Source organism: Micropterus dolomieu, linkage group LG13 (assembly GCF_021292245.1).
Source record: "Micropterus dolomieu isolate WLL.071019.BEF.003 ecotype Adirondacks linkage group LG13, ASM2129224v1, whole genome shotgun sequence".
NCBI classification, from domain to species: domain Eukaryota; kingdom Metazoa; phylum Chordata; class Actinopteri; order Centrarchiformes; family Centrarchidae; genus Micropterus; species Micropterus dolomieu.
The window spans coordinates 28,705,700-28,722,374 of NC_060162.1; the positions used below are offsets into that span (position 1 = coordinate 28,705,700).

General features: G+C 41.5%; 1 protein-coding gene across 1 annotated transcript in view; it reads left to right on the top strand.

Moving 5' to 3' along the window:
* Window positions 1–16,675, top strand: part of LOC123981397 (ras-specific guanine nucleotide-releasing factor RalGPS1-like) — a 131,994-nt gene that overhangs the window by 19,602 nt on the left and 95,717 nt on the right. Inside the window, exons 4-6 of the mRNA XM_046066186.1 lie at window positions 10,976–11,080; window positions 12,600–12,650; window positions 15,247–15,330. Coding sequence (XP_045922142.1) covers window positions 10,976–11,080; window positions 12,600–12,650; window positions 15,247–15,330 — 240 coding nt within the window. The remainder of the gene's footprint in view (window positions 1–10,975; window positions 11,081–12,599; window positions 12,651–15,246; window positions 15,331–16,675) is intronic.

Consider the following 16,675-nt stretch of genomic DNA (forward strand, 5'->3'; position numbering starts at 1 on the left):
CGGAAGGTTCCCCTTAGTGTATTACCAACAGTAACCTTGGAAACGGTGGTCCCAGCTCTTTTCAGGTCATTGACCAGCTCGTCCCGTGTAGTTCTGGACTGATTTCTCACCTTTCTTAGGATCATTGAGACCCCACGAGGTGAGATCTTGCATGGAGCCCCGGTCCGAGGGAGACTGACAGTCATGTTTAGCTTCTTCAATTTTCTAATGATTGCTCCAACAGTGGACCTTTTTTCACCAAGCTGCTTGGCAATTTCCCTGTAGCCCTTTCCAGCCTTGTGGAGGTGTACAATTTTGTCTCTAGTGTCTTTGGACAGCTCTTTGGTCTTGGCCATGTTAGTAGTTGGATTCTTGCTGATTGTATGGGGTGGACAGGTGTCTTTATGCAGCTAACGACCTCAAACAGGTGAATCTAATTTAGGATAATAAATGGAGTGGAGGTGGACATTTTGAAGGCAGACTAACAGGTCTTTGAGGGTCAGAATTCTAGCTGATAGACAGGTGTTCAAATACTTATTTTCCTCACTGTATCATGCATAACTTTTATTATCAATCTCATTAAGAGCCTTAACTTAATTTGACATTGCCACCTGAAAAGCAGGTCACAAAATACAATCTGCCCATAAATAGTTTCTGGGAGTATTTGTACCTCCGACACCTGCTATTCTACATCACGGGGAAATCCCACCAGAGTCGGATCTTCTTCAGCAGGGTTTGTAGGCAATCCTGTGGTCTGGTCGCTGCCTTGCTGCTAGGCTGCCACACGGACCACCGGTCGCTACCACAGTCTCTGAGGGAAGGCCCCTCTCTGTTCCTTGTCACAGAAATTGTGACCACGATTGTGACATTAAGAAAAGGTTAGTTTCAAGTTTTAATACAGTCTGTGATTCCAAAGTCGGCCTAAAGTGACCTTAGATAATTTTAAATTATCTCAACTGGCAGATGATAAATTTATTTTGTCTAATAGAGAGGAATGGATTAAAGCAATTAGATGTGTTGAGGAGTTTTCTACTGTCTCAGGCTTAAGAATGAACTTGAACAAATCTGTTTATTACACTACCACTTAAGAACTGTTAATGGTTAATGGTATCCTGTGAAGAACCCAGTTACATACCTGGGTGTGACTTACATTTATTCATTTAGCTGAAGCTTTTATCCAAAGCGAATTGCTATATATGTCAGAGGTCGCACGCCTCTGGAGTAACTAGGGGTTAAGTGTCTTGCTCAGGGACACAATGGTGTCTCACAGTGGTAATTGAACCCAGGTCTCCCACACCAAAGGCAACTTATCTATGCGCCACCACCACCCCAATGGTGATAAGAATGAAAAACTCTGCAATAACCTAAACTTCAGGCCTATGATTAAACAAATAATGAAAAGGTTCCAAAATGTGGTGGATGAGGGATCCAGATCTATGTATCCTTATCACTGGAAATGCCTACTGAAATATACAAAGAATTAGATAAGATCTTATTTAATTTCATTTGGAGGAACAAATGTCATTATTTAAGGAAAGATACCCTATGCAACATAAAAAATGGAGGCTTTTTGAAATCTTAAATAATACTTTGAAAAGATAAATGGCTAACTAAGTTTATAAGAAAGACAAACATTTATAACACCTAGTATTATATCTACTAAAATGTCGACTACAAAATTTATAAATTGTGAAGTTATCAAACTTTTATAAACAAGCTTTAATGGCCTGAAAATTAATAGATAGTATTTTATTCAAGCACATGATTGCCATTACTGTTCAGTTCATAAACACCAAAGTATGAAGAAGACCTAGCTAACCAGGAAGGAGGGCATGAGACGGGAGGCTCCATAGTCTTAGGGTTGCTGCCACACCTTTTTTATATACAGTCAATGTGCCACACAGACCACTGGTCGCTGCCACTAGGGGCGCTGAAGACAGGACAACCAGTGGTCCGTGTGGCAGCAACCACTATCTTTAGCGCCCTTAGTGGTAGCGACCAGTGGTCTGTGTGGCAGCAACTAGACCACAGAATTGGCTACAACCCCCTCTCATCTTCTTTGGACAGATCAAGGCACACACCGTGTGCTTATGTACACAAGCTTTGTATTTCTTAAGGAAACTTTAAGGTCCCATATTATATGAAATCCACTTTTCCATGTCTTTTCAATCAAAATATGTGTGTCTAAAGACTCCCAGACTATGAGAGAAAAACTCTCTCCTTTTCTCCTGCTCAGTCTTTCAGTAAACACAGTTTGACAATTTTACACAATTTGCCTCCCTTATTGACATGGAGGGATCTGTTTAGGATTGGACCTCCTCCAGCCCTTCAGCACAGTAGATGGTCTCGCCAACGGAACACGTACTGAACACAGTGCTCTCAGCCCCACCGTCCAACACAACACCAAGCTGTTGTTCCACTGCGCTAGAGCTGGAGGTTGTTCAGTATGTCTCACATAAAGTGCTTTTACGTTTATGAAAGAAAGATACATATTTTGTGGTTTTCCCTCTGATGTCCTCTGGCTGCTCTGCCTCAACTCCGTAAGTTATGAAGTTTCCTGATGACAGATAGCTTTACATGTTGCTAATGCTACAGTAACAGCTAGCGGCTACTAACTGTAACTGAGTAATCCAGCAGTCCAAAGCTCGTGTACTAAACACCTGTAAACACCAGCTTCCATTCCGGGCAGAATCAGCTGATAGGACAGCTAGCTGCACAGCTAACTGAGCTAACTAGCTTGCGGCAGCTACCGTTAGCAGTGTTAGCCTCTAAAGTAACTGGTAACAAACTCTGTAAATCACCACAAGAGGGAAAATAATTTCTCCATAAAATCTAATCCAGTTTCACCAAAACCACCAAAACCAGTGAATACAATTATAAAGTTGTATTTTAGTACATTAATCAGAGAGGCCTAGTCTCACATAGCCAGCTATATCTCCACTCTTCAATTAACCCTTCGCTAAGCCACGCCCCGAATACACAACTGGCCACACAGTGCAGTATAGGACTCTCTCTAACTGGTTGCCGTTGTTGCTGCTCCTGCAGCAGATCGTGGTGGTGGGCCTGAGGAACTTGATGGCTGTAGCTCTGATTTAATGGAAATTGAAGTTAGTTATGCAGCATAGATATGTCTAAGGCATTAGCCTACTTACATTATTCTTACAATACATACATACAATAAAATATAGACTGAAATTGCTCACCATCAGGTGTTGTTATGGTAGTTGTTAATGAACGCATTAACGCAACACACTCCATTGTTAAGTTCTTCTCAGCTTCGTGGGCTTTGACTTGATTTCCAAATGCCAGATTTTTTAATCTTGGATCCAGCAGTGTTGACAGGGCCAATACTCGGAATGATTTGTAAGTCCCACATGTGGAGTGCAGGCCATCCTTCAGGTACGAGCCTAAAGTACACAACGGGAGCAAATCATGACATATTAATTAAATTGATCAGAATCAGGAGCTTTATTGCCAAGTAGTGTTTTACACATACGAGGAATTTGCTGTGGTGATAAGGTGCTAAACGGAGACAAACATACAGTCAACATAAATAAATGTAGAAATATATATAAATATGGAATGGAAGAACAACGTTGCAGATATATATGTGCATTATTCTGGGTCTGTGCCGTGCAGAAGTAACGCAACGGAAGAGAACATTGTGTACATATAAATATATAAACAATAAACAACAAATATGTGCGACGTGCCAGGTCTGTGCCCGACATGAAATGAAACAGTATTTACATGTGCAGAGACATTTGTATCATTTGCAAGGGGGGAGTGTCAGTGGGGGACCGGGGCCTTATTAATGAGGCTAGCTGCAGACGCGAAGAAACTGTTTTTGTGGCGAGAGGTTTTGGTCCTGATGGACTGCAGTTTGTGTCCGGGGTGGGAGGAGTCAGCTGCAATCTTTCCTGCTCGCCTCAGAGTCCTGGAGGTGTACAGGTCCAGAAGAGAAGGAAGATTGCAGCCAATCATTCTCTGCAGAGCGAATGATACGCTGCAGCCTGCCCTTGTCCCTGGCGATGGCAGCAGCGTACCAGATGGTGATGGAGGAGGTGAGGATGGACTCAATGATGGCGGTGTAGAAGTGCACCATCATTGTCTTTGACGGGCTGAACTTCTTCAGCTGCCACAGGAAGTACATCCTCTGCTGGGCCTTCTTGGTGAGGGAGGTGATGTTCAGCTCCCACTTGAGGTCCTGGGAGATGATGGTGCCCAGGAAGCGGAAGGAGTCCACAGTGGTGACTGGGGAGTCACACGGGATGATGGGGGAGGATGGGGCTGGGCTCTTTCTGAAGTCCACGACCATCTCCACTGTCTTCTGAGCGTTGAGCTCCAGACTGTTCTAGCTGCACCAGGTCGATAGTGGAGGCTTTGAAGCAGGCTGGCACATGGCATGTCTCCAGTGAGCTGTTAAAAATGTCTGTGAAAACCGGAGACAGCTGATCAGCACAGTGCTTCAGGGTGGATGGGGAGACAGAGTCCGGCCCAGCTGCTTTGCGGGGTTTCTGCCTCCTGAAAAGACTGTTGCCTTCCCTCTCTGTGATGGAGAGAGGGGGGCAGGGGGTGGAGCTGGGTTTATAGTTTGTGATCTGTCTGAACCCCCTCCAGACAGAAGTGGCGTCGTTTGCAGAGAACTGGTTCTTTAGTCTCTCTGAGTACAGTCGTTTAGCTTCTAGCACCTCCCTGCTAAACCTGTACTTTAACGCCCTGCACCCGGCCCTGTCACCACTCCTAAATGCCTCCTCCTTTTCCAACCTTAGCCGTCTGAGTTTAGCTGTGAACCAGGGTTTGTCATTGTTATAACTCACCCTGGTCCATGTTGGAATGCAGCTGTCCTCACAGAAGCTGATGTAGGACGTCACAGCCTCTGTAAACTCATCCAGATTGTTGGTAGCAGTCCTGAAAACATCCCACTCAGTACAGTCCAAACACACCTGGAGGTCCTCAACAGCTTCACTAGTCCACTTCTTTGATGTCCTCACTACAGGTTTATAGAGCTTTAGTTTTTGCCTGTAAGCAGGGATCGGACGGACCATCACGTGATCAGAGTGTCCCAGTGGAGCGCGTGTGACGGCGTGATAGGCACTGCTAACTGTGGTGTAGCAGTGATCCAAAGTTCCCCTCTCTGGTTGGACACTTTATAAACTGTCTGTATTTGGGGAGTTCTTGGCTGAGATTTCCCCTGTTAAAGTCACCGAGAACAGTAACAAGGGAGTCCGGGTTTGTCTGCTCCACACACAGTATCCGGTCGGCCAGCATGCGCTGTGCGTCCTGAACGTTGGCATGCAGCGAGATGTAAACACCGACCAGAGTGAATGAAGCAAACTCACGGGGGAAGTAACGGTTTACAGTTAATGATAAGAAATTCCAGATTAGGAGAACAGTGCTGCTGAATCACTGTCACGTCGCTACACCAGCCATTGTTAATATAAACAAACACCTCCACCTTTTGTTTTGCCGGAGAGTTCTGTGTCGCGGTCCGCTCTGTGCAGTTGGAAGCCAGCCAGCTGCAGCGTGGAGTCCGGTATCAGTTCAGACAGCCAGGTCTCCGTGAAGCACAGAACAGAAGATGAATAAGAGTCTCTGTTTTTCCCCACCAGAAGCTGAAGTTGGTCAGTTTGTTGCACAGTGAGCGCACGTTGGAGAGAAATATTGATGCACAAGCGACCCGGCTCTCTTCCCTCTCCTGCGGCGCGAACGACAGCGTGCGAGCCCTTCATGAAAATGTCCAATAATTCCACTGATGACTCAAGAAAAGTGGGAATTAAATCCGCTGGAGATGTTCCCCTGATGTTCATGAGCTCCTCCCTCGTGAAAGAGCGCCGGGAATCACAGCCGAAAACTGAATTAACATACAAAAACAAAACAAAGCACACCTAACACCGAGGCAGCTATACTCAGCGCCATCTTGTATCTGATTAACATAATATGACATTTTTGGTCAATTACAGAAGCATTGTGGTCATTGCAGCCTACCCAATTGTGCAGCTGGCTCTCGTGTTGCATGTTTCATCTTCTCTGTGAGATTGCGCTGCAACATCCTGTAAAGTGGTATCATTTTGGATGTCGACACTCTCTGTTCCTCTGACATTTCTGTCGTTGCTAGCTTGAAAGGTTGGAGGAGTGTTAAGCACTCAGTAATCACCTCATATTCCAGGCTTGTAAGAGGAACAGTGTCACTGTTCAGGTTGGCAAGTGCAGCAGCCGCTGGCTCACGTTGTTCATTTAGGCGTTGCAGCATGTCAGATGTGCTGTTCCATCTAGTCTCCACGTCTTGTGGAGATGCAGGGACTGATGGGCAGACAAACACTGAAACTCACACAAGTTTGTCTTTGTCTTTGCAGCTGGATCAGAATAATCCAACTACTTTCCTTGCCTTGTTGCAAATTTCATGAAGTACTGGTGTTTGATCACTGGCCCGCTTCACAATAAGATTTAGAGTGTGGGCAAAACGTGAAACATGGCGTAGGTTCAGGAGCTGGGCACTTAAGACTTTTTGCTGCATTATAAGTCACAAGGCGTTGAACCTTTGAGGTTATTCCCCACTCAGCCATGAGCACACTTTTCGCCTCCATTATATGCTGGGCTGTGTGGGACTGGTGGAACTTGGTGACTGCAAGTACCACAGTTGTCATCTTTGCTTCTTGTGTTATGTAATGGCAAGTAACTCCAAGGTACCCATCCATATGAATGGATGACCACATGTCAGCCGCAAGACTGACAAAATCAACCTTCTGTAGGTCAGCCTTGGCTTGCTCCTTGGCAGTGTTTGTACTTCTCACTGACCATTTCCTTCAGTGCCTTCCTAGAGGGGAGGATTAAGTTGGGGTCCATCTTTCTGACAAAGGCCCTGAAGCCTTCATTCTCCACAATAGTGAAGGGCTGTAGGTCCTTCACCACCATATTCACCAAAGCCTCATCCAGCTCTCTCTGTCTGCCTTTAAAAAGAACATAAAACCTACTGTTTGATAAAATTATTGAAACTGAGCAAATCTAGCTTGAAATAGTGCCTAGTGCTTTAGATTATTAGGCCAAATAGGCCATTATTTGTAAGCTGGATGTACAACAGCATAGGCCAAATACAATGAGAAAAATTAGCTCAGTTCTGCTCAGTGTGTGTCACAATTCAAAATAATTATGTTAACTACAATATCTATTATATAAAACACCAAAAACTACGGGGAAGTTACTGTTTGTTGCTTTTAACAGGTAGCCTATAAAACATTTTGATTCAATACAAGACCCATTTTAGCCACCAGTTGTAGCCTATTGTAGTATTCAAATATTTAAAGTGGTGTCGTTGTGATTTGGACATTATATTGTAGATGCATTACCAGGTCAACATTTTTAAAACTGACTACTTTCTCAGTGAGGGATTTCATCTGAATTATCTTTCAAACAATGCATACCTTGTTTAGATGGCCCAGCAGCAGCAGGCCAGTGTACAGGGGGAATTTTACCACCCTCTGCACCCTCTAAAATGGTAGGATGAATACACCTCAAATGGCGTATCCTGGAGGATGTATTGTTGCAGTAGGCAAGTTGCCTATCACAAATCATACACCTCACTTTATTTGGGGTTTCCAAATAGAAATGTTCCCACACCAGAGAACGGGATCTCTTGCGTGCATTCTCCATCTTAATCTACACTTATCTATCTAGCTACACACCTATCTAGTGTTAGCTATCTGTCTCTATCACTATCTCTCTATATGTCACTAAATTATCCTCGATATCGCTATAAAGGTTACTATATCTGTCTCTTACTAGCCTATCAATTAATATGCTAATATCTGAAATCACTATGTATGTCGCTATCTCTCAAAATCTTTCTCCTCTCACAAAAACCCACAAAGTTGGGATGTGTTTGCTTGACCTTTTAAGCATTCTGGGAGTTTCAAACATTGTGAATCAGTAGGTGCGTTTGAGATGACGGCGGCTGACTTTCGCCGACTTGATAGTCTAACGTGAACTGCAGGTGACTACACATTCTACCTGCGTGAGCTTAGCTGAGATCAGTGATCTCGACCAGGCAAAAGTGTGATTCCAAGTTGGTGCAGCTGGGGAAAAGCAACTGCGGCGCCTGCAGCTGCCTTGCTCCCACGAGGTTTTAATGTCATGTGACATGGTGACGTTTTGAAGCGCCGGCGAAAGTCGGACACAATTTCTAACCAGCATGCCTTATTTTAAGTCCAGCATGCATCACGTTAAGTCAGCTCTGCGCAGCGCCGCGTGAAGTCAAACGCACCTATTGTGAAGTGGCTGGTGCGCCACCTGTCGAAACAGGGGTGAAACTTAAATAAGCCTTGCTTCACCACTGTCACGTGACATTGACGTTTTGAACCACGCTTTGGAGCAGTATTTCGAAACGTCTGTGCTTCGGAATCTCGACACAGCGTCGTCACGTCAGTATAGAGTCCCATCCCTATCTAAATACACTATGGGTCCTCTTACATGGCCGTTGTCATGTTGCTCCACCATGTTTCTACAGTTAGAGCAACTAGCCACGTTTTGTCACTTTGGTGAATGAAGAAGAAGAAGAGTTAGTAGTAGTTGGTTTATTAGAAGTAAGACAAGAAGAGACATTTGGACAAATGGAGAACCACACGTATTATTTAGCACAAGTAGGTTCTCCTAGGCGCTTAGAAAGGGAGGGGTGAGCACTGACTGCATTCATGTGGTGTCGGAAGAATAATTTTTTTTCCCTCCTTAAATCTTTATTGCAAAAAGAGAAATAAAGTGTACAGTCTGAAAATGCTAATCCAGCACATCTTTATTGTAGCGTCTTTGTTGATTCCCGGTGTTGGGCAGTAACGCTGCTAAAAATGACTTGTGCACAAGCCTTCTTGTATGCCTATTCTCTTTTTCCAAGTAATGTTTTATTAAAACAACTTTCCATTTGGTTTTGTTGATTAAAATGCCACAGCTGAACCTTATTAACCTTGGAAGGATAAAAAGTCAACATTCAAAGCATATGGAATCAAGGCTAAGTAACAGGCGAGGGGAATCATCAGAGGCATTTATACCATATTATCATAATTTGAAATGGGTAATATGCCAGGAACAAAGCATCTCTTCTTACTTGGTGGAATCTTTGATTCGCTATAAAAATCCAGTGAATCACATTATGCAAGTTATTTTTATTTTTAAGTGTCTGCTGTTGTGGCATAACCACATTCCTAATGGTTTGAGTATTTGCATTTTGGATCGTACTGCATGTGCCTTTTTAGTCTTTGGAGTATCCAGTATCTTTGTCTTTGTCCCAGTCATTGTCCTTTCCTGCCTGTATTTGACTTATTAAAGGAGCCCTGTGGAGTTTTCTTGTAAACAAACAAAACATTTTGTTTACAAGTTGTTTCTCACCAAAACACGTTGGGTGATCCTTGAGGTCTAACAATTGTGTGAGTAAATCAAGTTTCACCAATGTTTACAAACTTTCTGTGTTACATGTAGCATGTCCAGACATACAAAAACACCGGCCAAAAGTTTGTTTCAAAACTCTGAGTGTGAAGAAATGAGATCCACAAATACAAGCGGGACTCGCAAATGCCTGCTCGAAAGTTGTAAATGGTAGGAAGATAATAATTTATTTGTAAATGATTTAATATATTCACAGATATTTTTTTAATTTATTTGTGTATTTGCAGATCTGTTTTATATTTGCAAAATATTGTTGTGAGTTTAGAAGTCTGACATTTACACACGGATCGCTCATTTGTTAATAAATAATATTGAAACAAAATTAACTCCATATAAAGTTGTAAAAACTATGAATTTTTGGGGAAAGGCGCCATGAAACAGGAAGTTGTTGTAACTTCAGTGTACATGCGCATATCAGCACCAAACTTTACATGTTTGAAGAGTCCTGCTCTGAACACATCTACATGCTAATATTTGCTCATAGTCATAGCGCAACTGACTATTCATATGCTGTGATGAACAACTTATAACAGTTCGGCCATATCTTCAAAACTATCTCAGAAAATCCTTAACACATTGATGAAGTCATGTTTTGCCCTGAAACGTAACTTCACTGTACATACTCAAATATGTACCAAACTTTATGTGCTTGATTATGGTCCCGCCCCGAACACATCTACATGCCAAAATTCAGTTATAGTTGTAGCATCACCTACTGGCAACAAGAAGTAAACTCAATGTGACCCTTTTCATGCGATTTTAAATAAAATTTTCACGATGTGTTCTTCACTTGACATGCCCAGGACATAAAGTATAGTTACCAAGTACTCCTCTAGTGCCACATAGGGGACAGTCCTTCGTGCAGCATCCAAAGCACGTGTCAAATTCAGAGCCGCGTCGGCAGAGCTGTGTCACCTCTGGCACGGCCCGTGCTTCACGTGTAAGGGCCCGTTTAATGCTGCTTGCAGCTTTAATTAGCATTCATCTTCTTTACTGCCTTTACTGGCACATTAATGTGTTTTTGACATGCTGCCGCCACCTATTTATCACTGGAATAGTGTGAGACCATTAGCTGGAGTGTGTATCGCATCATGCAAATGCTTGTGCATACCCATACGTGCCTGTGTGTTCTTGTGCCATGCACGAGAACAATCAAAATGGAAACCCACTCAAGACACTGCTCCAAAGTGTTAATGCTCAAAACTCCACAGGGAACGTTTAAATGTCCTGGGTTTATCGTGTGTGCTCTTGTGTGTTCGTGCTAGAGGCCAGGGAGTCATCATATATAGAAATAGATATCAGAACAGTAGGATTCATCATCAGGGGAAGGTATCCACAACTATATCTCTGAAAATCATTCCAAACTGATTGTCAATGAAACATTTTATGTAAATGTTGCAGTAGACAGAAGAGATGCCTGCAGGTTACCAAAATCACCAGGAATTATTACCTTTTTAAAATCATAAATGTCCAAATAAAATTTTTGGGCAATCTGACAAATGTTGTGGTTGTGGTTACGCAGGTATCGAGCACTTACTATGATAGTTTAATTTCTGTCTCTCAGGCCAGCAGCAGCTCTGATTCTCTGGATGGACCTTGTGTGGACTACGCCAAAAGCTACGATGCAGTCGTCTTCGATGTGCTGAAGGTGACTCCTGAGGAGTTTGCTGTGAGTATACTTCAGTTGTGCCTCAGTATTTGTGCAGTATAAAAGACGGATCAGGTCTTACCTGAAAGACCCAAGCATCCTACACTGCTCAAAAAAATTAAGGGAACACTTAATCATCACAGTAGAACATCAAGTCAGTTAATCTTGATCTTCCTCTGTCCTGAGGCCCTCAATTCGAATAAGGACCCCCCCCCCCCCGAAAAAAAACCCAAGCAAGAAGGGATCCCTCTCCCAGAACGGATGGACATTACACAGATGTCGTGTGTACAAATAGATTCACAACAGAAAGTCATTCATGACAATACACAATTATGATCACAAAATGTACATTAAAACATAAGGGAAGAGGATGGATTCAATAGAGCAGCTTCAGGTGTCACCCACAGATGGGATCTGAGCCACACCACCATGGTGACCTGGACAGAGGACAGGCCACACAAACACAAAAGGATAGAGGATTTAGATAGAGGAAAACAACATTCACATAGAGAGAGAGCCATGATAAAATGCAAACTAGAGAGAGAGAAGGGGAGAGGTGGAATCTCCTGGGGACAAAGATCCAGATCAGCGGCTGAATGAGGCACCGACAGCCAGGAGGTCCCACGATGGCCGACGGTCTGTTTAATGCATACAGAGTTCTCATCAACTCTGCTGGGCTGCACAGCTTTTTCGCCTCCTTTTTAGCTCAGTGTTTTGGTTTTAGGTCAGATCTACTGTCCAAGGAGGCACTCTACAGGGTAAGGGGCACGATCGATTGAATTTGGCTGAGGGTAAAAGATGGCGTTCTGCACATTTACCTGAGGCAGGAGAATAGAAGACTGGAGAGTTGAGAGAAAGGACACTTAACTTTTTTTTAGGTCCAGCTTTGCTACTTTTCTCTCTTTAGAGCAATTATTTCGTTATCTCCTCGTATAGTCAACAGCTCAACAAATGGAAAGAAGCTTCTCTAGCAAATCAGTTTGAAACAGTTTATATGATCGCATCTCTTCAAAACTATTTCAGTGATAATTTTACAGTATTTCATTCTGTGCTGACTTGATTTGGTTTGTCTTAAATGTTTGTGCTTCTACCATGGCTAAGTAGGCAGCAAGTTAAACAATTTGTTCACACTGGTTGTTGTGTTACCATGACATTAGAGATCTGACTTTAGTACAGAAGTCAGAGCTTTCATAAAATCAGGATTTAATGAGGATTAGAGGAACTGCAGTTTCAGCACTTAGCACAGGTTCCAGCTTTCCACTAAGATTGCTAGCATTTATAGAGAAACTCTAACATTAACCTGCAGCCTCAGACATACAGCAGCCCATTCTATTCATTTATCATCGAAGCCCATCAACAGACGCAGATGTTTTAAGCAGTTATTCCTAATCCATCATTTCCAGTTATGACTTATGGACCTATCCATGTATTCTTCCACCATCATAGTTTCAAAATGTCCATCAGATGTCGTATATACTGTATCCATGTATATACCATTGCATGTTGAAAGGTAATGTAGACTTCTTTCTTGTTATTTCAGAGCCAAATCACCCTGATGGATGCACCAGTCTTCAAAGCAATACAGCCAGAGGTAAGAGTTGTTGTCCAAGTGGTTTGTCTCCTGAGCATTATTTCCACTTATAACTTGGGAAATCTTCCAACTTCACATTTTATTCTTGTGGGGAAAAAAAGGCAGAATTCCATCTGTGGTGTAACACATTAAATGAACTGTTCTTAAAATGAACTTAAGGGAACAGTAATAAAAGTTGTTACTAATCTTATTAATAATCTGTTAATGGGCCCTAGGATAATTGTGAGTGTTTTGCAGGGAACCCCTCAGAGATCTACCCCTCCCCTCAGAATAGTTGCAGTTCTCTTTCTGTTTCAAATACGTCTATTGCTGCCATGCCTCTCCACTGGAAACCTTTCTTATCCTCTGTTAGTCAATGAAATTCCAGTCACTTCTCTGCCCTGAAGGATTTCCTTCCATCCACATGCTTTACACAGATGTATGCAGTGAAGAGGACCAGGCAGAGATGGTCGATTAATTAGGGACTGAAAATTAGAAATTCATTCAAGATGAAGCCCGTGGTGTGTGTGGTTCAGTTCGGTTTTTCCAGATGTCAGCAATTACAGCTACACAGCCATGAATTTTATTTTTCCTGAATAGAATACCTGTCAGTGGTGAGCAACACTTAATCTAGGGCAAGTTATCTCAACCCATACTTCAGGAGCTCAGTAGGAGGACTAAGAGTCTGGAATCAGGAAACTGGAACTGATAGTATAAATGTTTTATTTGATCTTTACTTCAAACTACGCATTTTAACATCATTTTAAAAAAAAGTTTTATTATTGATAATGCCCAAAAAGCATAAAGACTGCTACAGTTAAAATATATATATATATATATATATATAGTTTAAAAATAATAATTTATTGATTTATTTGATTACTTCCTGTACCTATTCGCTACCTACCTAGCTATTTGGCACTCGATTAGTGTGATGAAACAGTGTGATGTCATAGCATCATGTATTAGTCTTTCATCAAGACATCAGGGCACTGATTGTTGGTTATTCTAGTTCATTTTCCACCTTATTTCAGTGTTTAGTCGCTACTTGTATCTGCTCCCTCTTTATTCACTTCTCACTCACACACACACCCCAAGGTACACATCTAGTCTCTCTCTGCCTGTACGTGTCTCTGCTCACTTTGTGCTTCAGCAGTACTTTCATAAAGTCGTCGCGTTTAATAAACTCATCCACGATTTTTGTTTTCACCGCAGCAGGTGCGCCCGATGATCTAAAACAACGTTTTACTGAGTGTCATCTGCAGTGGTGCGTTCACTGTCTCTCTGTAATGTGAAATTTCCTCCGTGTCTTGTGCCATAATACCAGATAACATCTCTTTCTGTGTTTCTTTGCAAAATTCTAAAATGAGTTGGCAAATATAGTTAGGCAGCTGTTAAAATACCTAGGTAAAGTAAATGTGGAAAACACTGTATTTATTTTGTAAATATTACACCTGAAACCTACTTTATTGTCTTCCAAGTGCATGTGTCACGTGACTGTTTTAGTACAATCATGACTGAGTGATACTGCCTGTAACCTAAGATGGAAAATAATAAGGATGACAATAATAATGTCCCTCCCCCACAAAATATGAGTGGAAATAAATCGAGGTCTGAATCGAACCGTAGATTTGGTGAATTGTTACACCCTTACCTGTCACAGAGAGCTTCGGTCAAAGAGAGCTTCTGTGGACCCTTGTTGAAGATATACCAACCACCCCATGCAGTGGGCGCAGGGAACCCCCAATACAATGTAAAATGTTTTGTTTTTCTGCCGGACCGTGCTGAAGTGTACAGGCAGTATTTGAACATTATATCGATAAATTACATCACCCTTGTTCTCACAAGTAAACAGATCAGAACAGTCATGGGAACATGGGATTAATCCAAATGAAAGTAATCTTGTATATAATGAAATTTGGATTTCTGGGTGTTTTCCTGTCAGTGCGGGATGTTCCTTTGTTAATGCCTTTATTTAGGCCTGTCAAACTGGATCAAATCCTCGAAGGAATGGAAAAAATCATTGTAATTTAAATTGGCACAAAGTCTAAACAGACATTCACATGATTCCCCAGAGCTTGATGTTGGTCATCCCCTGATATTTCATCTAGGATCACCCTGACATCATGATTGGCATGAAATTTTATACATATTCTGTATTTATATACACATTAGACATATATTCATGTCCCTCTCAGGATGAATTGTAATATCATTGGTGAGTTTTTGTTTGGCGCCATCATCAGGTGACAACTTTATTTTGATTAGGACCATATACTTGCAAACAAATGTCATTCTTATAATCCTCAGCTGTTTTTCTCAGCTTTGTGTTTAGTGCTAATTAGCAAATGTTGGCATGCAAACACGGTAGATTAAGATGGTGAACTTGGTAAACAGTATACCTGCTTCATATGACCATGTTAGTGTGCTGATGTTAGCATGTTAGCAAAGCATTGCTGTTCTTAAACACAGCCTCAAAGAGCTGCTAGACTGGTTTGGACTCTTGGTCTTTCTCTTCTTTCCTTTTCTGCACTATTAATTTGACTATGATATTAGAAAATAATACACGTGATATATTTTTGTATTGTCTTTAGTGTTTTGATTTTCTGATTGGCAGGAGCTGGCCAGCTGTGGATGGAATGGGAAAGAGAAACACAGTTTGGCCCCCAATGTGGTCGCATTCACACGCAGGTTCAACCAGGTATGTCCTTGCAGAATTTCTAAGGCAAGCTATTTTATTGTTTAATTATGTTTACATCTCAAATAATTACTCTTAAATAATAAAGGCAAGTGAAATACTGTTCACTTTTGCTTACTGTTTTATTAATGTAAAACCTTTCGGTTTGTTGAAATATTATTGAGTATAAAGAATTTTGGTCTTAAAGCTGCTCCAGTGAGCCAATATCAGCGGATTGGTCACAACCTAAAAAAAAAAATTTAATTAGTGGATGCTATTTCTGTTAGGCGCCAAATCACAGTTATCTTGTAGCGCTTTTTCATTAGCGCATAATTCAAATCCTTCCTGCCCATAGAACGAATTAGAACTCAAATCGTTATAAATAGGCAGCTGCAATATTGCAGACTGTTCCTTTAAAAAGTCTTTGTGTATTGTTAAAGGGGACCTATTATGTCCAAAGTTTCAAATGAGGTCAATGTATGTAAAATTAATCACTGTTAGCAAAATCAGAATGCTCTGAATACTACATTTCCAACATTTTTTTTCTACTTTAGTGCCTAGGTGATGTCCGATCGGCACAGATTTACATTATATTTATTAATTTATGTATAAATAAATGACTTTTTATCCAAAGCGACTTACAATTGCTATATGTCAGAGGTCGCACGGCTCTGGAGCAACTAGGGGTTAAGTGTCTTGCTCAGGGACACAATGGTGGATGTGTCACAATGAGGAGTTGGCATGAGTCTTATCTGTTGCGCCATCACCACCCCAGATGTCCTTATATCTGTATCTCCTTATTTTGTTTTAAAGGGCTTTCAACCTTCAAAACTTTGAGTTGTTGATAGCATAATGTTGATCTCTATGTCTCTTTTATTCTTAACTGGTAATAAATTGTATTTTGTTCCTTAAATTGGTATTAAAGCAATAGTGTATGAGTTAAGGGAGGAAAAGAGTACAATCTATCAAATCCTCAGGAAGACAGAAGGGAGTCTTTAGTTTTTCCCTCCTTGATACATATGTAAGACATATTAAATGAAGATATCAAAATAATCAATAAAATCTTTCTTCCAAGACCTAGTGCCGACATTACCCACAATGCATCTGGACCGATGATAGCTGGGTCAGATTGGTGTGTGTTATGCTAGTAGCGGCTAATGTAGCAGAGCAGGCTAAAGAGGTCTGGTATATTACTACTCTTTAACTGTACACCTCCTTATTTTGTCCTTTTCAAACTTGTAGTCTTGAGCCCCAACCAGTGTAAGAGCAAGTTACTCAGAAATTGAAATAAGTTACTAGTAATAATATTACTTTACTTATTACGGGATGATAAAAGTAACTAGTTATGTTACTCGTAATATTACTATAT